General features: G+C 40.2%; 1 protein-coding gene across 4 annotated transcripts in view; it reads left to right on the top strand.

Moving 5' to 3' along the window:
• LOC117503756 (non-muscle caldesmon-like) overlaps positions 1 to 21,690 on the top strand; it is a 128,281-nt gene that overhangs the window by 60,374 nt on the left and 46,217 nt on the right. For 2 of the 4 annotated variants that reach the window (XR_004558654.1, XM_034162986.1), the window contains exons 1-2: positions 2,030 to 2,207; positions 2,717 to 2,796. Coding sequence is in view for 3 of the 4 variants with exons in the window: in XM_034162986.1 (XP_034018877.1) it covers positions 2,726 to 2,796 (71 nt within the window). In the remaining variant the exon portion in view is untranslated. Of the gene's footprint in view, positions 1 to 2,029; positions 2,208 to 2,716; positions 2,797 to 21,690 lie in introns of those variants that run through there. The other 2 variants (XM_034162988.1, XM_034162987.1) reach the window with 2 other exon arrangements.

Below are 21,690 nucleotides of genomic sequence, written 5' to 3'. Positions count from 1 at the left end.
ATAGAGAAAATAGCAAAATGATAGTGTCTCTTTTAGTTATGTAGCATCTGCTCCGTGGGAAATATGACTTACTTGCTTAGGGAGAAACGTGGCTGGAATAAGGTCCGGAACTCCAGATGCTCAATACTTGGCCCAGCTTCACTAACAAAGTGCTTGGAATACATGTATTTGTCTTCTTGACATGTTTGTGGGAGGAAATTTGGTCGACCACAAGCATGACTCGAGTTCACCGCTTGTACTTCTCAGTGGTTTCAAAGATGGGCTAAAGTTTACTCCATCCATATAATCCTTTGCGGGTATTTTGAATCGCTCCGAGTCCAACACAGGCCATAGCTACGGTGCTTTGTTGCCACCATTTTTGGTTTGATACCATAGCTTTTTCATACCGCGGTATACCGGGAAATCAGTTATCACCCCATTCTAATTGTTGAAAAGCTTACCCTCTCCCGAAAACCTCTATAAATTTTTAAGTTGTTTACTGCAGTTGACAGAGAGTACAAGGGCACTTGGTTAATAGGTCGTGGACCTATCAGCTTTTATTTAGCCATGGCAACAGGCATGGTCTCTCTTACATAAAATATGCGTAATATGTTAGCGGCCTCCATAGGACAGACGGATATGTAAAATACATAAAAGTTTTGACGGGGCTGCAAGAGCTATTTCTGGCACAAATTGGTCACCATGGCCTTTTTTGTAATTTATGACTTTAGATATTCAAAATATAAAAAATAATCCCAACAAAATAACAACAAATATCCATTTATTTGGAAATTGATCACCACTTATGGGGAGGTGATGGTCTAGTGGTAAAACGTTGGGCTTGAGACCTTAATCCCCTAGTTGCTCCCGGTGCATAGTGAGCACCTTGTATGGCAGCACCCTGGTATTGGGGTGAATGTGAGGCATTATTGTAAAGCGCTTTGAGCATCTGATGCAGGTGGAAAAGCGCTATATAAATGCAGTCCATTTTTCACTGTAACACTGGATGAAAGATCGGAGCTCTGGTTTTTTCCTGCTCTGTCGGGTTCGTCCCATGAGTCAAACACCTGTTAAAAACTTTTTTTTTTATAGCTGTACCTTGCGATGAAGTCATTTTTTGCACAAAGACATAACAGAAATATGATGTAAAATGTGATTGTGTTGTGTGAACCGAAAGACCTCTACGCTGTACATTCGTTTAAGCCTTAACTATCATATAAATAAACACAACCACAGATTTGTGAAACATTTAAAGCTGTAAAAATGTTTGATTTTATGAAATTTCTCATCCGGGGTTTAACTTTTAGAGAGCAGATTTGAAAATGCAGATTGGCTTGATCAAATAAAATAAATAGTTAGATAAATAGTTGTTAAAGAGGGTCATTCAGTTCGTAACTAGTTTCTCGCTACCTTTTGCATTTTCATACATTTGGGATTTAATGTAAAAACTCCCACATTAATGATGCAGCTTGTTTGAGACCTCTGTGACATTTGCGATAATGCTTTAATTTTTACTTGTGATTATTAAAAGAGACCCCCCCCCACACACACACACACACACACACACACACACTGGCCCAGATTATCACTCTATTCTGAAATCATAGGAAAAAAAAGCCTTGTGTGCAAACGGAAAATTACTACATCACACAGCATCACCACTTCATTTGAGGTGATTAAAAAAATGTTAAAATACACGTTTAATGTTTAACACTGAGATGGTTAACTAGTAACCATTTCAGCATGCACACTTGCATACTGACGTCTTTGTGTAATTTTTGAGGCCGTCTCTGACATTTCCTGTGCAATACGGGGGAATCTCAAAGGGAAGAAGAAACGATCAGAAGACAACTGAGACAGACAGATGTCCTTTTAACATGTAAAAACATGAACTCGAGGATCGGGCCATCACCGAGGCCACTTTTATCGGCGGAGAACCAACGTATCTACAAACAACAAAGGAAAAGTTAGCGGTTGAGATAAGGAGTTAGAGAAAGGGAGAGGCAGTCGGAGGAGGGAGGAGAGGGTGGCTGAAGGAAAGGGGGAAGGAGGCCGCTGTGGGATGGAGGGAGGGACAACAGGCAGCAAGGAGAAGGAGCAGGCATTCCTCGCTCATGTCAGCCGAGGCCGGACTGTTGGACGCTGTTGCCAGACGTTGTGTTATTGTGTCTCTGCGTGCAGACGTGACAAGCTGGTATGGTGTAACAGAGAAGAGTTGCTGACTGAAGGTATGGCACCAGGAACAGTTCCTCCTTTGTTCCGCCAGATTAGTCCTGCTGCACTTTTGCACAAATTATTTCATTGTTACTTTGCTATCATGTTTCGCTGCAGTAGACCTGCTTGAATATGACGCCAGAAGGGTTTGTTCATGGAAACGGCGAGCTGTCGCGTGCCTTTGTCCTTTGGCACTTTGTTCGAGCGTTTATTTAACGTACTGTAGATGTTGCTGGTGGTTTAGTGAGGATTGCAGATATATGACGGGAGACTCGGCACTTCCTGGGTGGTCTAAGTCCTCACAGCACAGCTAGTAACGTACCCATAATGGGGTATTTTTAGCAAGCGTACTCTTAACCAGTTGAGTGTTGGCTCTTTCTTCCTTTTTGTTTCTTTGCCTTCTTGGGTTTTCAACCGAAGTTTGGATTGAGGCATGTTTGTGGTCAGTGTTGCGTCTACACAAGTGGTATTTTGTAGCCAAGAAGGTTTTATTCTAAAAAAAATCAATGTCCTCATCCCTCAGGGCACAACCATGGAGGAGTTTGAGAGGCGTCGGGAACAGAGGAGGCAGAAGCGAGAGGAAATGCGCCTGGAGGCCGAACGGTAAGATCTCTTCAGTGTTAATGTCACCCTTAATTTTCGCCTGACTTCTCAATTTTTATATTTAGTAAATGAGTACTGTGTAAGTATGTGCAACATTATGTTCTCATACTTGCATCTGTCTGTGTGTGGACATATTCTTGTAAATGCAGTGATACAACAGGGTCAGCACCTGATACTTACACCATAGGTACACCCCCCCCCCCCCCACACACACACACACACCATGGTTATTGGAACAGCAGTTACTAAAGAATGCTTTATGACCACAAAAATGAATGCATATGCTGACTGAGAAAAACAAATACAAACAACACTTGCATATTACAAGTTCCATTTCCAATGTTGGTAGATGACAAAATCAACTCGCACAATTCAGCGTGTTGCATGTGTAATCTTATTTTTGGAGAGCCAGAGGACATCTGGTTAATAGTTATGAAGTTTTTGAAGGTTGCACTTTCATCCTTTTCCAACCCAACTGTTAGTTATTTATTGTCTGCTGTTTCCCCACACTAAAGTAAAAGGTCTCCGTGCTCTGCACAAGCACCACTGGCAGACACATCTGGATTATGGCATGTTGCTTTTCGTTTGGTTGTCCACTTGTGTATTGCCCAATTAAGTCTTTTACTCACCGTTGTGGTTCTTTCACTCAGAATTTTTGTTTTTTGCATCCATAATGATGAGTACCATGGGTGGTGGTGGCCAAGCAGTTAATCCAGTGTGGCTGGTTCCTGGTTCAAACGCACCCCTGCCCATTCTTCAATATGGTGTTCCGTCAGGGAGGGCATCCAGTGTAAAACTTGTTCTGAATCAACAGACCCACCTCAGATCTGCTATGGGGACCTCGAGTGAAGGGACTTACTTTTAATGTTGAGTGCCGTGAGGCGAATCCAGTCCCTCTGGTTTGCCTCTCATGCATGGTTGAGTCCAACTCCCGTGTTGGTGGACGTCTCATGGAGTGATGGTGAGTCAAACCAACAGCCTCTGATAGTACAGTGGGGTACACTGTAACCCATAATCACATGATTAGTGACTAGTCAACCATGAAGCCCCTTTCACACTGGGCCGATGTAGAGTTGCGTAATGCAGTGTACCCAACTACGCCAAGCTTATGCACCCCTACGTGGCAGTACGCTAAAGGATGCAAAAGGGTCTGCGAAATGTATGTAAAAAATTAAACATTCTGCATGGAGCAGTGCAGTGCAGTGCAACATTCCGCTACTTTATGCAAATCTATATTACACTGCACTGCTGTACACCAAGCCTCCACAGTTGTACACCACCCTATGCCAGTCTGGTGAAAAACCATATAAGGGTTTTTTTTTATCAGTACATACCTGCATTGCTAGATTTTATTCATCCCACTGGACTCTGCTGAACTTTGGTGGAAGTGAAGCTTCAAAACCACAGAAGAAGAAGAGGCAGGCCAAAGCTTCCCCTCCGCGTGCAAATCACATCACCATTTCTGCGTACTAGATACGCTGCACAATGCAACTCTATGCAGTCCCAATGTGAAAGGGGCTTGAGCTTAAATTATCATTGCAGAGTATTAAAATCAACCAGTTGACTAGTCTGTGCAGCTCAGAGTATTGGGCACCTCAGTCTTGTTTGAGGGCACTAAAGGGGTAAAATATGATGCATATGATGTAATTTCTCTACTTCCGGGTGACCAGCTGCAGCATTTTCAATGGTTTTTGGACAAATTAGACACAAAGTGAAAATGCAAAGAAAAAGTGAGGATGCGTTGGGAAAGTGGACATGTGTTGCGGTTTGGTTATGACCCGGAGGACAAAAGTGTCGAGGCGGTTTTGCAGGCGAAAGAACGGACCTACTCTGGTTAGCTGTGTAGGCTAACACTTAACCGACACAATAAAAAAAAAAAAACTTTTCGCGATTGCTTCAGCGATTGCAGCCGAAAACAAAACAGTACACCATTTATCCGTGTGAAATTATACTCTGTATGCATTGCGGAACGGAGCACAGGTCCCCCTAAGTGGTCAAACCCCACAGTATCACGCAGGGTTCCAACGAGACTGCGGTGCCCTATTAACATACTTGTTCATTTTCTGCCACCCATCCGAGTCCAGGTCATGGTGGCATTAGACCAAACAGCTCCAGACTTGTCCAAGGATAAGGAATTGTAGGATGAGCAGCTTGATATTGACATAGTGCTACAAGAAATATGTACCATGTATTCTGGGCTCTAAGTCGCATCAGAGTATCAAATTGCATCTGTCAAAAAATGCCTCTTAAAGAGAAAGAAAAAATCATATAAGTCACATTTTAGTTTTTTTCTGTATCATCAGCTGTTTAATTTGGGATTGTTTTAGAGTACTTTGTATTATTGGCATTTATTCTTTCATTACTTGGAGTAATTTCGTTTAGTGTTTGATTCCTTGGAAAGCCCAAGATAAATAGTTATTATAGTTGTTATTATTAATAATGAACATGTATATTTTTTATTTGGTGTATATAAGTTGCAGGGCTTCCCAGACTAGTTTTAAAAATGTGACTTACACTCTGGAAAATATGGCAGTCGTGTACAGAAAAACAAAAGAACAACAATTATGACGTCCTCGATCATTGAACTCCTGCTGTCTAAAGGGAGTGATATTAGTATCGTTTGAACTCTTAATGATTTTTCTGAAGAATTCCTCTGCTGATGGAGCCAGCAGTGAAGCTTCTTTTGTCAATCCAATCCAGAACGCCTCTCCTCTGATGTCAATACCAAGTGGGAATTGGAAGGAGTCCATGCAGCTTTAATAGTTTGGACTCTCATCTGGCTCTTTCAAAACCTTATTCTGCAAATACTGGCTTCTCCCAATCCAAGCGAGAACAGTGAATGGTTGATGAGCAGTCCGATAAGCAAAGCCGTGACCTTTCAGCAGACACGTTCAATCACGTCTTCTCTCCCTCTTTTATCTCCTGCTCCACTTTTCTCTCCCAGACACTACAGCCTTGTGAGTCCCCGTTGAGTCAATGGAAGAAATTGATTAAAGTTCATGTCAGCAAACCAAGTATAGTAATCACAAATAGTATAATAAAAGGATGTTTTCTCACTGTGAGAACACGATACATTGCACGCCCAAGCATTTTACCGGGGTTGTTTTGGGAAACTCTCTTTATTTATGCGCCACTGCCAATTAAGGATGAGTTTGATGTGGATGCAGATACTGGCCAAGGTCATGTACATCTCTGAGAAGCGTTTTATTAGAGCTGGTCACTGATGAATATGAGAGGACAAAAGTCTGACCACAGATGTTCCTCACTGATAATTTCTTTTATGACTTGGAGACTGCGTGAGCAGCATTTCACCATAAAGATGAAATCATGGGAGAAAAGCATTTTTGTGTCTAGGAAGTAGTGCATGCAATATTATCTAAGATGGCAATAAGGATTCAAAGTGATCACAACAGAGCACAAAGATAAAGTAAAGCTTTGACGGAGAGTACATGGGTTCCGTGAAGATGGTTCAGCACTTACATCAGACTTACAGTAAAGAAAGTCAAATTAATTAAATTGAAAAGGGCAGAGCAGGGCTTAATTTGAGGGGGGAGCAAGCCGGAGCGCGCTCCAGAACCTCGGATGGGCGATTGGCTCCACAAGCTATTTATACTGGATCCGGTGATCCGCCACCTCTCTTGACTAACAAAATATAAAAAAATAAAAAAAATCACCGCGATTGCTGTCACTGCCTCCGATGCGCTTTCTGCGGACTTGGTAAACGCTGCAGCGGGCCACTCACACCGCGCTCCTGTCTGCTGTGCGGAATTGCGCCAAATCTGGCAACAGGTCCAGAGACGACGCTCGCTGTTTTGATCCGGATGTTGACCACAGCCGCAGAGCTCCGTGGCCACCGAGAGAGGACTTGGATTCTTTGCGGGTCCTGCATCCGTACCTCCGGAGGTAGTGAGCGAAGGGAGAACATGCGCATTGTGTTCTGCGTGTGTCTGTTTATAACCTTCTCGCGCAGAAGAAAAAAGAGAGTGTTTACACGAGAGAGAAAAGTGAGAAAATGTTATTGCCTGTTTGAGAAAAGTGTATAAAGTGTGTAGTGAGGGGTTTTACAGCCTTAAAACATCTATAATAAGTGTAAAAAATAGTGCTGACTACTTCGCGGATTTCGCTTATCGCGGGTTATTTTTAGAACGTAACTCCCACAATAAACAAGGGACCACTGTACATCATTAAACAGGAATTTGTACTCTATCCGGATTTGGTGTGACTAGTGTTATTAGGCCTACAATACATGCCCAGTTTATTTTCATTGTGGCGCACAGCGTTGTTTGCAAGCACCCCCCCCCCCCCTTCTTTTTTTTCGCACCGGATCCACTCATCCTCTGCACTCCAGGACCTCCCACTTTACAAATTAAGCACTGGGGCAGAGGTTATGTGAGTTCATTGTCTACCTGACTGTATACCCAAAGGCAGGACATTTCAAAACTTGAGTGGCTTTTCACATGGATTTTGTGGAGAGATGGTCCACAAAATCCATGGGACACCAGGTTATGTCCGCAACCAAGGCAGATACCCATTTATAGTTAGGTGGACTGAGACAATGGAGATTAAGTACCTTGTCAAAGGACACGGAATATGTATTCAACATGGGTCTACATATTCGCAGACCAGCTCCTTATCCACTGAGCTGCCTGCTGTGCACAGTGGAGGAACCTCAATCGAAATTCTGGCTGTCTTTTTTTGGCGATTCCCTGCAGATGTACTCTATTAACTTTGAATGCCCAGTGTCCCAGTCTATGGAAACTGACCCAAACCCTAGAAGGGTCACAGTGAGTCAAAGGTAAACAAGTCCATTAACAGGGCAAAATGGACAGGTCAAGGGTGCCAGAAGATGGTTGTGAGTCAGCCTGATGTGGTGTGGAGGCATGATTTAGAATGAGTGCTTGTTGTGACATGAAGGCTTGATGAGATGGGAAGGAGGGGATCTGATGTAGTGATGACTCTTAGACCTACTGTGTTGCAGTGTTTATTGGGGTGTGTTAACATTTTACCTTATTCATTAACAGGGTAGGAATTCTGGCCTAAAATCTAATATTAAATCTAATATTAATCTTTTTGTTTTATCTACTTGTAACAACCAATAATTTGTCAATTGAGGTAATGGAATATATATAACTAGCAAAGTACCCGTCTTTCGGAAAGTGAAGAAAGAGTGTACTAATCACGAGTCGTTGACCCGGGAAAGTGTGCAGTAGGTTACTGAGACAACATATTCGCTTCCAAAGGAAAGCTTTCAAACCATTTTGAAATAGCAGCTATAACAGACACACTGAGCTCTTATTTACGAAGGTTAAACTTCATCTTTTTTAAGTCCTAATAATTATGAAATGACTAATTATTATGAAGTGTAATGAAAATGGATGTAACTTTTAATTTTTTCTGATTATGTTATGACGTTGTCAATAAAAGTTATCTCTGTCACACCACCAGGTGGCAGTAAAAGACATTTGCAGCAGTAACAGCGCCACCTAGTGTATACTGAAGTATGCTGGGAATGACAGATTATAATAAATTATGAGAATGCATGAAATTCAAGGCAAGACTGGAAAGAAAGTGTAATAAAAACATGCCGACATTTGTTTGCATTAATTAACAAGCGATGCTTTCACAAAACTATACTGTTTTTATGCTTTTTTGGAGGGGGGCCCTGCCCGAGCGCAATGTTCGGCATCAAAAAGGGGGCCGTGGCACCTGATTCATAATAGCTGGTGCAATTGTGGTGGCAGATTTGGAATCTGTGGATGTTTTTGCCCTAGAAAACATCTTCAGATAATTTTCAGTGACCTACCTTGATGAAATATGGATGAAAAAAAAGCAGTGCTCAGTGGCAATGCATTGAATGTCACACATGGAAGCTGGATGGATCGATACTTGCTAGGCGAAAATGCCATCTGGCAGAAATTGGCGGTATATCACAGATCGGCGGTTCTAATTAACCACAAAATGTGGGCAATTAACCCCTTAACGCCTGTTGTCGCATATATGCTACAATATTTGACTCAAATATGCAACATTCCAAATTGACCAGTATGCCTGTTGTCGCATATTTGCAACATACCAGTATTATTATTATAACATTATAACATAAATTATTACCAAAATACCAAAATTACTATTTATTTTTTGTGCAAAAGTGAAATTAATAATCTCAACATTATTTACCATCTACTTAAAGGCAAAAACACACACAAAAATTTATAAATTCAGGCGTAAAGGGGTTAGGAGGATTTGTGAAAGAGACATGATGTGCGTCTGTAACTACAGAGGATATGGGAAGATCAAGAGCGTAGAGATGATGTGTGAGGTAAGCAGATCCAGAGAACTTAGAGGACAAAAAAATGGGACCTCCACACTTAGTATATATATATATATATATATATATATATATATATATATATATATATATATATATATATATATATATATATATATATATATATATATAGATTGCACTTACCAAACAAATATTCCAAACTTTAATCAAATGTTCTGATCTTAAAACGTAATATACAGTGAAGTTTGTAATTTCTCGTTTGCCTCTGGCACTAAACTTCTCTGAACTTTATTGTGGTTTTGTGGAGTAGTTTACATAGAGGAGCTGCATTACTGCCTTTGTCAGAAATTGCTCAAGATTTTTTGAATTTTTGGAGTGTGAATTGCTTGGAGAAGATCGACAAAGTATAAGAAGTGCAGACAGAAAGCAAGCTGACTATGTGGACTGACAGAAGTAGCCTGAAAAAGAGATCCAAAGCAATAAGCGTCTTGGACATTTACATTTTCCGCTTGATGGGATTCTCTTCCTGACTGTTTATTCAGTACGAGCGGCAATAATTTCAGCTGGCAGGCGACACACGGCTCCCCAAATGGCTTCTGTTATTGATAAATGGTTACATTTCTATGTTGTTTGCATTTCTGCCAATATATTGAAACAATCAGTTTTTACACGGCCCCGTTCGCCAGACTAGTCGAAACCACATGTTGACTCGCTGGCTCACTTTCACTGAGCCGTCACCGAGCATGCTGGGAAAAGGCGAAGCAAGCAGAGAGAGTGTGGGGCCGTATAATAACGGCTGTACGAATGCCAAATTCCTGGCCATTATAAGTGTTTACTGGCCAGGTCTCCGCGAGCAGTTTCCTACATGCTGGGACAGTGAGAGGGTGTTTGTGCAGACGTAGAACAGCCGTCCCTGTTCTGCCTTATATCAGCCACAGTTATAGCTGTTCGAAAATTATTGTTGACACGGAACCACACATTCACATGTAGTCACACGCACGCTATATGTGCTCTTGCGGAGGTTTCTCGCTCATTCTCTGCACTCCGTTTCCTGCCCGAAAAGCTGCTGATCTGAGCTATAGTACAGTTCTGGTTGGGGGTCAGAGCTGACACTTTGGAATGTAACAGCTTCAGTTTTTTCATTCTTCCTTAGAGAACATGCATGTTGAATTTTCCCCAGTTGCCTCTCGAGCTAAGAAGTACTACTCCGTTAACCAAGCTTGTTTTCGGTACCTGCTAAGGTGACAAAACGACGCTTTTGATGCACTCTGATAGCTTGGCCGACACACAAATATATGCTACCCTTCCCAAAGTGGCAGGTTCAGATTTTACCCAAGGATCCGAATTTAAAAGGACTGCAGTCATGTTGAAAGGTCCACCACATTATCTGATTGTAAACGTTCCAAAAGCTACAATTTGCACTATCTACGGCCTACAGTTATGAAGTAAAAATAACAAAATGGTAACAAAATTATACTTGCACTTTTTTTGTTTGAGCTACCGGCAATAGGATTTATTGAAAGTCAAAAATAGTTTTGACTGTTTTGAGTGTTTGGTCATCAAAGTAAAGCATAAACGAGGTCGTCTATTCAATTTTTTTTTTACCTCATAACATGATAGCTATTACAGATGGTGGAAACTATTTCTTTTCTGTCCTATTACTATTAGCTCAGCCAATAATTTACATAATTTGTAGCAATATTGTAGAAACTTTCATTTGTGACTGCTTGAACAAAATTTATCACAGATGCTGCTGTTAGTACCCTATAGCTTAATAACATAGAAACCACAGCTTTTTGGAATCTTTGATAGACAAATAAGAGCATTAAGAACATTTTTCTTTTTTGGGTATTGATCCCTGGGTTATTCTTAAGGGTATAATATTTAAATGTTCCATTTAATTGGCAAAATTTACTTCATGTAGAAATCAATAAAATAAAATAATAAAATATCTTTGTTTCTGTTTTATATCTCAAATTTAGAAGTAATTTTATTGTTGGTAAAGTATTTATTTTGTGTAGATTAGATTGTAAGTCAGTCTACACCATGAGATTTTACAGGCGACATGAACGAGGATATAAATTTAGAAGTAATTTTATTGTTGGTAAAGTATTTATTTTGTGTAGATTAGATCGTAAGTGAGTCTACGCCATGAGATTTTACAGGCGACGTGAACGAGGATATAAATTTAGAAGTAATTTTATTGTTGGTAAAGTATTTATTTTGTGTAGATTAGCTTGTAAGTCAGTCTACACCATGAGATTTTACAGGCGACATGAACGAGGATATAAATTTAGAAGTAATTTTATTGTTGGTAAAGTATTTATTTTGTGTAGATTAGATCGTAAGTGAGTCTACGCCATGAGATTTTACAGGCGACGTGAACGAGGATATAAATTTAGAAGTAATTTTATTGTTGGCAAAGTATTTATTTTGTGTAGATTAGATCGTAAGTGAGTCTACGCCATGAGATTTTACAGGCGACATGAACGAGTATATAAATTTAGAAGTAATTTTATTGTTGGTAAAGTATTTATTTTGTGTAGATTAGATCGTAAGTGAGTCTACGCCATGAGATTTTACAGGCGACATGAACGAGTATATAAATTTAGAAGTAATTTTATTGTTGGTAAAGTATTTATTTTGTGTAGATTAGATCGTAAGTGAGTCTACGCCATGAGATTTTACAGGCGACATGAACGAGGATATAAATTTAGAAGTAATTTTATTGTTGGTAAAGTATTTATTTTGTGTAGATTAGATCGTAAGTGAGTCTACGCCATGAGATTTTACAGGCGACATGAACGAGGATATAAATTTAGAAGTAATTTTATTGTTGGTAAAGTATTTATTTTGTGTAGATTAGATTGTAAGTGAGTCTACGCCATGAGATTTTACAGGCGACATGAACGAGGATATAAATTTAGAAGTAATTTTATTGTTGGTAAAGTATTTATTTTGTGTAGATTAGATCGTAAGTGAGTCTACGCCATGAGATTTTACAGGCGACATGAACGAGGATATAAATTTAGAAGTAATTTTATTGTTGGTAAAGTATTTATTTTGTGTAGATTAGATTGTAAGTGAGTCTACGCCATGAGATTTTACAGGCGACATGAACGAGGAACCATGTGCACAAGGTTCAAAGATCATGTTACTTTTAATAAATATCTGATATGTTAGTCTCCTTAGTGACTCATTTTGTCAACAAAAAAAAATAGTCAAAACTTTGTAATTGTGACTAACGTTATCGTTGACAGCTTGTGTTTTCTTTCCTGTCTAGCAGATATCCAGCAAAATGTTTGTGTGACCATTTCAATGAAAGTGCAGGATAACTGGTCGGGGTTTTCCTCCAGAAGCTGGTTTAGGACCTAAGCTCCGGTGTGCCGTGTCCGATTCCAGCGGTGAGGCGAGTACCTGCATTCTGGGGGCGTTGGCAGCGGTTTGGGGGAGAAAAAAAACAGAAGGGACCGGACCCTCAATAGCTTCAGGTAAACCTACAATCTGAACATTCTGGCAACTGCTGCTTCCCTCCAGATTTGCCATCTTGGGTATTAACCACTTGTTGTCTTTTCGGAGTGGAGTACTTAGCCTTGAGCTTGTCCAAACTCTGATCAAAATCAGTGTGCGCGGATTCAAGAGAATTAATGCATAAACTGTGGTTCCGCACTGCACATTGGACAATGTCCAGCTTGGACGACAAACTTTCAAGAGAAGGCTTAAAGTCCACAGAGAGCATAGCTCTGTGGTCTTCCAGCAGGAGGTTAATCTCCGCCATAGTCATAGGTGCAGCAAGTGGTGAAGTTCCTGTGTCTTGTTCAAACTTACTTTTAGATTTGAACATTTTGCAGATGGTCAAAAAGTGTTAAATATGAAAAATAAAAATAAAACTGAGATTCCAAACAAAAAGTGTGAGGTTTGCAAGGCAAAAACATTGAATAGTGCAGTGAAGAGAGGCGAATACACTTCTACTCTCTAAATGTCATACCCAAAGTCCCTGAAAGGGATTATACTTTAACTGGCTATAGTTACAACTCTGGGAAGGTTATTATACATTCGTGTGAAGGCCGTGGTATCGCGAGATTCGATTGTGTCATTTTGTCACCTTTGATGGATCCTGTTAAGTAAAAATTGGGCACTTGAGTGAAAAATACGCATCTTTTCTAGTATCGACAGTAGTTTAGTAGTCTAGTTTGGGGCTACATTTAACCAACCCAATGGCCCGGCCAATGCTAAATTTTAACATATTTTGAAGTTGTCATGTGATATCCATTGCTGGTTTGCTGATGTGGTGAATCAGCCTGCCATCCACTCCCTATTATCTTCTCTCCCTCTTCCATCATTCACTCTTCTCTTCCACCTCATTCTGTGCCTCACCTCCCTTAGTTCACGGACCTTTCACTTCCCTCTTCCTCCTCGTCCTCCACCTTCTCTTCATTCATCTCCACTTCCTATTCCACATCTGTGCAGGCCTTCCGCCTGTAAGGCCGGGAAGGGCAGAGGAAGTACACCCATCCTCAGTGAATGGCCCACGCCAAATGTCCCCGCCCTTGGTAAATGGGCCATTTCCAACATGACCCATTGGCGGTGCTTCATCATAAACCTTGATCCGAATGGGAAAGATGGAAGGGAGAGTCAACACCCATTTTTAAGATACAGGCCTGAGTCATCAGTATCATCACTGCATGAAAAATATTTTATTAAGATTATTTTAAGCTACCTGAAATCTTATCTACCAGCTGTTCATTTCTGCTCCAGAATTCAGGGTTAAGGACCAACACGATTGAGCCTCACATCCTACACATAAGACTTACATCAGCCAATTTTGTGGCTTGTGTTAGGGAGGGGTGTTATTTCAAAAATTTTTGAATTCTATAATTTTTTTTTTGAAGGGGTTTTTTTTTTGAGCGTTTGAAAATTTCAAGTAACGCGTGTGTCGTATATGTGCTGTTGACGTAGAAAACCACTCTGTTGCTTATAATTAGTTCATTGTGGCCATGTCATTCTTTACATGTGATGATTATGCTCAACTGATGTTCCTGAAATAAAAACTACATAGATTTTGTTTGTTACAGTTGCTCGTAACATATGTAGTGAAATTAGGTTTTTTGTCAATTACTGTTAAAAAAAAACACCAGATAGGCTTATTGTTACTACAGAAGTTGAATATAAACTTGGGGTCAAGCAACATTTGGAGCCAAATTTCAAGTCTCTAGGTGCAGCGGTTCTGAAGATATGACATTTTTGTCAATATTTTTGGTGATTTTTGAACCCGCTATCTTCACTGGCTCCGTCCATATGGGTTTTTGGAACCAAATGACCCAAAATTTATCCTGCTATGGTTTATTCTGTGTATATTTCCATATTCCATGCAAACATTTATAGATTTCCACATTTTTTTGAAATAACACCCCTCCCTATACGTGTTGGAATGACTGCTCTTTTTGGATCTGATCCTTCATTTTAAAGCAAAGGTTCATGTATCAAATGACAGTTGTATGTTATAGTTATACTTGTTTGCAAACCCTATGCATGCCATGAATTGTTGGACTTCTGGAAGGCGTGGGTAACCATGCATCCTCTCTGATTGATGTTTTACCAGCTAGGTTCAGTTCCTTCTGTTACCTTTGGGTTTGGCTTCAGCAACGGGAGCACATTCTCCGTTGCATTGAGGTCAGCTGATTGACTTAGCTATTGCTCAACATGCCACTTCTGTGTCTTAATAACTAACCTCTCAAACACATTTAAAAATCCAATATTTTAATATATATTTTTATAAGCACAGAGGTTTCCAAAAAGGTTTAGCATGCCAAGATGAAAATCAAGATGTAGGTGAGCGAGAAATAAACACTTCTAAATCTAAAAACATTGTTTTTGAAACCAGATAACACCTCTGAAGTGATCTACGCAACCTGATCTCAAGCCACTTCGTGATGGCATCATGAAAAGTGATTTAATCTATTACTTTGTAATACCGTTGCAAAATATGTACCATTTTTGTGACTCTTTCAAGAAATGATTTCATGTTGATAACACAAAATTTGGGGTGATGTAGTGGGGGGGGGGGGTGTGTGGGGGTTATGATAAGGGTTAGAGTTATGATTTGGGTTAGGTGTACGGGTATGGTTAAAAATAGAGTAGTAAACGACCGCATCACAAAAATGTGACAACATTACGAAAAAAAGCGTGAGACTGGGCTGGATTTACAGGACATCTTACAGATGTTGGCGTACACACCCCATGTACACGCATCACATGAGGTCAATGGTGACTTCAGATCATTTCAAAACCTCATGCATGCACACACCCACGTTGGCAGATGGCATTAAAAGAAAAATTAAATACTCACTGTGGAATTTCTCCCCAGGTAAATATGTTCTCTTCATTAAAATGTAATGTAATGCTGTAATTTTGCAGAGCTGGAGGTGGCAGAGCTGAAGATGTTGAGATTCTCTTTGGGAGTGACAAGATTGGACAAGGTTAGGAATGAACATATCAGAGGGACAGCTCAGGTGGGACGGTTTGGAGACAAAGTCAGAGAGGCGAGATTGAGATGGTTTGGACATGTGCAGAGGAGGGACCCAGGGTATATAGGGAGAAGGATGCTGAGGATGGAGCCACCAGGCAGGAGGAGAAGAGGGAGACCAAAGAGGAGGTTCATGGATGTGCTGAGAGAGGACATGCAGGTGGTTGGTGTGACAGAGGAAGATACAGAGGACAGGGTGAGATAGAAACGATTGATCTGCTGTGGCGACCCCTAACGGGAACAGCCGAAAGACAAAGAAGTTTCAAAAATAAACCGACATTCTAATTTTTGGATTTCAGTAGAAACTAAATCTTGTCTGTTTTGTGAAATCTGAAAGGCCACACAGATTTAAACTTTGTCCAAAAATGTTAACTGGCTTAAAGGTAGCAGAACTAAGTTTAGTGGAAGCTAAGTGATATGCTAATGGTTTTGAAAGTTAGCTAAATAGCTAATCCGCTAATGAAAGTGTTAGCTTCGCTCATTGGCTGTTAGCTGAGCTGTTTTTGCTATATTAATAAAAGCTTTTTAGTTTTTTTTTTCCTCAATCTTTTCTTTTGTTTGTTTTTTGATTAAGTTAACTCAGTAGTTGACTTATCTCGAACTGATTTCACATCAGTGCTGAGGAAAACCTCGACATCGCACCCCTACAAGCATCTTGGTTATTTTAATTGGAATCTTTTGAGGTGAAAAGAAGATGAGTTATTATATGTGGTTCAAACGTACATCCATTATTTATGCAACCTTATCCTCGCGCAAAGTAAATGGCAGTCCCGTGGGAATTCTACCACAGCGGTCATTGCGTGTTCTTGGAATGGGCCCAGGATGACGAAGAGATGCAGACGGGGTACGTTGTCGTTCTTCGGGGCGACAGCAGGGATGGAAATAGTCCAGAGAGGCTGGCGTGGGAATGGGTCAGCATTTCTGACAGCACGTGCCCCCACCCTGTTTCCCTCTTCCTCTTCATCCTTCCCTTCTTCTCCCCTCCCCAATCTCTCCTCCTCTCTTTCTCTCTTTACTTTTCTCCCTCCCTCCCACTCTTCCATCCCTCTCTTGCAAAGTAGGGGTGAAGAAGCCTGTTCTCATGGGCTTTTCCCAAATTGTTTTCACTGACATTTCTGAGATATTTTGCCACAAAGAAAATATTTGGACATACTTCTTCACAATAGGCTTTCTGATGGCCATGTTTTGCGTGTCTGTGGTCTCTACTTAGTTTGCTTTGTGACTGCAGAATCCTGCTTGAATCAGCTTCAAGTTTGCTCAACAAAACAATACAGTAGGGCCCATAAGTAATTGGACACCGTTGCAATGTTTGTATTTAACTTTGGCGTAATATTTTAGGAATTAGTGGCATTTGTATAAATAGTACATCCATAATATGTGCTCATAAGTAATTGGACAAAATAAATATAAGAATTATAGGGAAGTGTGGGGTGAGCTGCTTGCTCTGCTGCCACTGCAACCTGAACCCAGATATGCGGCTGAAAATGAATGAATTAATATTTTTAATATAAAACATGACTTTTACAGTCAGGGGATGGATGCATGGAGTTATCCAAGTCCCTGATTATGTCTTGAACTTCATTGATATCCATCATTAATAAATATTAACAGTATGGTACTGTATGCTAACTCTTTCTGGAATAAAGCTGAGTACCATGCAAGAATTAGATGAGTGAGGGAAGCCACCAAGACACCTCCAAAGAAGTCGTAGTCATTCTGAAAAAGTGTGCAGAGTGCAGCTTTTACCAATTGCGTCATCAGTTGTACAGCTTCATTGTGGAGCGGTACAGAGGAAATTCAGCTACAGTTTGCCACAAGGTCCATAGGACCAACAAGCCTAGATTGGATTAGTTTTCATGAATTAAAATTTTAGGAATGTGCATGTATCCATTAGGGATGGGGGGAAATAAAATCTATCATAATATTGTAGTATATATTTTTATGATCAGAGAGTTTATTTTTAAATTCCAGAATCAATATAATTTAAATTAAACAAGGTGGAACTGCAGTACCACTTTTCTTCGGCAGAGGGCTCACTGTATTGTTAGCCTAATCTGAGTTTTACATGATGTCATCTTCGTTTCAAACAGACCCAAGATAAATAATGGCAGACTGTGAGAAATTTTACCCAAAGATCAAATTAAACACAGATGATTATTTGCTTAAAGGAGTGGCAGCCAAAGAGTACAAAGATTAAAGATGGGGCGAGTCTCTATTTGTGTTTTCAACGGTTGACATGACACCTGTTTAGCAAATTTTGGTCGTGCAAAAGCAAGGTGGTTGTGCTGTCTCAGCCCGCTGCTACGCTCAGAGCAACCTGCTGCAATGGTAGACAAGCAGCGCGATGTCCAGTTTTCACTTTGAGAACAGAGAAATATAATCCAAGACAGCAAGAAGAGTTCACCTGCATGGAGCACCATGGAAGACCTCATGATATACCAGTAAGTGGACATAAATGTGATGTGCATTGTTTTTGTAAATAGGATTAATGGTATACACTTTCAAGATGTATACAGTTTATGCAAATATATATATATTTTTTTTAATTGCCCCAAAAAATCCATATTGGTGTTATGTATCAAATTTTCACCCAAGTATCTTGATATATGTCATATAAGGAGAAACGTTTAACTACGGAAGCACTATGTGTGCAAATGACCGTAATTCCTAAATGGTTAATGCAATATTTTTGTAAAATCACTTGAATTAAAGTCTCCATCTTGACAAGCATCTTGATTGTTTCATTTCAACTCCATTGTTGTGGTGTTCAGAGAAAAAATTACAAAAAATGCCACTGTCTCATTAGTTATGGACCTGATTGTAAATTTTTTAAAATCCGCATTCGAGTCCACAGGTTTCTTGTTAGTGAGCCTTCGTAATCTGCTGTTTTTGCAGAACGTCGTACCTAAAGTTTATAAATGCACAGGAAAAAAAGATGAAATCTGCAAGATACTTTTTACTTTTTCTCCTCTCTTTCCACTTTCATTTCTCATTTTTGGCTTCCTCTTTCTTCCCCCACTCTCACTTTGCAGTTCTCCCCTCCACACTTCGGTTGCCTCCTTCCTCGTTCTTTCCTCCCGCCCAGCAGCAGTTCTCCCATATTTCGGTGTCAAGACTCTGATAGAGTTTGGGGGCCTCGGTGAGGAGCGGGATATTAAATCAGGCCTTGGTTGTGTATACGTCTCCAGCCAAGGCTGTGAATGACAGGAATGCTAATTCAGCTTTTAAGAGTTTGTTCTTCCCTCCTACTGAGGAATCTTTAACCCTGAGATTTTTGGCATCACTGCCACAAAGGACTCTTTTGTTCCATTTTTAGCTCGTGTTGTTTTCTCGTTCTCATGACATTTGATGCTTTTTCTGGGACAGTGCAGTCTTGCGGGAATTAAGACAAGTCATTTACAACTTTTTACTTGTCGCTCGGGCTTTTTAAATAAAGGATAATTTACTTTCTAACGTCGGGGGGGAGAGCAACACTTGAATCTGACGGAATACAAGAGGAATTTTAAGACGACGTTTGGAAGTGATGAGCTTCCATCAGGACTGGATCCATTTTTGAAACGAACATGTGTGAAACATTTGCCTGACATCAGCTGTGTCACTGTCCCACAAGTCGAGATTGGGCGTCAACAGATTATCTGTTCTGTTATGACAACATTCCTCCTGTGAGACAAAAAAAAAAAAAAAAAAGAGAGGAGGTGGAATGGGGGAGGGAAGGAAAGGGAGAGGAAAAGTGTTGTTCACAAGCTGTAAAAGCGCCCATAAACCCGAACAGCTTTAGCTCCGCTCACATGTGTTGCAATTAACATGTAATGGCACGCTTCACCGGCTAACCTCAAAGGCTGCGCCGGGATGCAAGGTAGCACGGGATGTCGCACTCGGAGTTCAGAGATCGGTCATCTCAACGGACCGATCGTGCATGTGCATTTATGCCATCAGGCAGCTGGAAACACAACAGACAGGAAACCAATTTTATTATTTTGAACAAATACTTACTGTATTTTATTTTAAGTTTAGCTAATACTGTGGCAGTGGCTTCTTTCAACTGTTTTCAGCGGTAGTGAAAAATTCTACAACATAAGTCTTGAACAGAAAACCCAGGAAGTTGGTGAACGGGGTGAAATTGTTGACACACGGTCAAAAATAGAGCCCAGATGATGCACCGTTACCGTTTGGCCGATAATATCGATGTCAACAATCAACAATCAATCAACATTTATTTATAAAGCACTTTACAGCACCGACTGGTGTCCAAAGTGCTTAACATTAAAAACACAAATTCACAAAAATAAAACACATATAGATTAAAATTTTAAAACAACACATAAAAAAGAACATAAAAATAACAGAACATGTCACCTCCCCACTAAGTGTTAAAAGCCAGTTTAAATAAATAAGTCTTTAACTTAGATTTAAAAAGTGTTAGGTCAGGAGTAGTACGTAACGATGTGGTCGATGTGAGCTTTTCACGAGTATACTGGTATCAGCGATAATTTGCCAATGTGAAAATGTTTATTTTACAGAACAATCGATGCAGAAAAACTATTTCGATGTTGAAAATGGTGTTATTACATAGAGGGTGATTCAACAGCATTGTTTACAGTTCTGTTGAACATACCTGGGACCCCTTTGCCCCTTGGTCACATTAGCTATGAGACACCAAACGCACCAGATCACAGTGGATGTTTTACAGCGAGAAGAGACAAACAGTCACAATGCTGCCAGTTCAGAGTTAATTTTTAAACTGCAAGTCATCAAACCTAAATTACATTTCTTTGTAATAAGAGTTTGATAATGAATGTGAGGAGTCTTTGGCAATTTTTCTGAATATATTGGCAGATATATTGGTATCATAAATTTTTTTACTCCACAGAATGTGTATTGTATCAGCCCGCCAAAAAAATCCATATTGATAATCTAGTCAAAATATACATACAGCGCGTCTAATATTTTGACTGGCTGTCTGTTTGATTGGATGTCAGGTAAAAGTGTTGAACTTGGAGAGACACTCACTTATGTTGGCAACGACATTCATATCCTCGACTTTTGAAATCGAGAGACTCCTGTGATGAGCTTATGGAGTCAAGAGCGTGTGGGACAGAGGTGTTGGGTGATGCCATTATATTTGCAGGAGAATAAAGGTTCAGGTCTTTTGGGTCCTGGTGCTTCCTGTCTTAATGTATGGTTGAGAGATCTTTGGGTACCGCTGAAATACCTTTGTGTCAAATGAAAGGTTACTTGTGGAGACTTAAGATGAGGAGTATAGCTTGCATTTTGAGGGAATGTCAGCTACAATATCTTGGTCATGTGGTGCGTTTCTTCAGACATTACGGAATACCTACATGACAATGTTGAGGCCAAGTGGATGCCCATGCTTTCACCTGTACCAGATAGTTATTTTTGAGAGTTCAGGATGGACTGCTTGTCTGCTTGTATGGTTGGCATCTGGGACCCAGTTCATGCTTCCAGACCCAAGCTGAACTGTCCCTTGGCAAGTTTTTCCTTGTCCAAGCACTTGTGGTAGCCCTCAACAAGCTTCTGGCACATTTCTGGTTTGACTACTCTTCTTTGTGGAATTGATCATGTTTCATTAAATTTGTTGGTTTCCTGGTAAAGACCTGGCTTTTAAGCACATTCAAGTTGTTTTCAGTAGGGTTGAAGTCAGGACTTCGGGATGGCTGTTCCGAAAGCTAAATATTAGCTTGTTTTATGAATTGTTCAACTGCGGTCTACAACAGTTGTCCCATTGGTATAGCTACTTGTGCCACTGTCTAGCTGATGGTTTGAGGTTTTGGTGAAGAATTCTGAGGCAGTCTTCCTTCTTCATTATTCTATCCACTTTGTGCAATGCACCAGATCCATTGACAACAAAATTGTCCAAGAGTATGACACTACCACCAGCTTAACAGCTGGTACAATGCTCTTGGGGTTGGGCATTATAGCTAGACAACTTAATCTTTGTTTCATCTGACAGAAAATGTTCCTGCATCAGGTTTTTTTTCTTTCCCATTGTGACCAGCTGCAAACTCATGTATTGATTTTGAAGCAGGGGTTTCCTTTTTGGACGCAGCCTCTCAGTCCA

The sequence above is a fragment of the Thalassophryne amazonica genome, chromosome 22 (assembly GCF_902500255.1).
Source record: "Thalassophryne amazonica chromosome 22, fThaAma1.1, whole genome shotgun sequence".
NCBI lineage: Eukaryota > Metazoa > Chordata > Actinopteri > Batrachoidiformes > Batrachoididae > Thalassophryne > Thalassophryne amazonica.
This window is presented reverse-complemented; position numbering and strand designations above follow the sequence as displayed.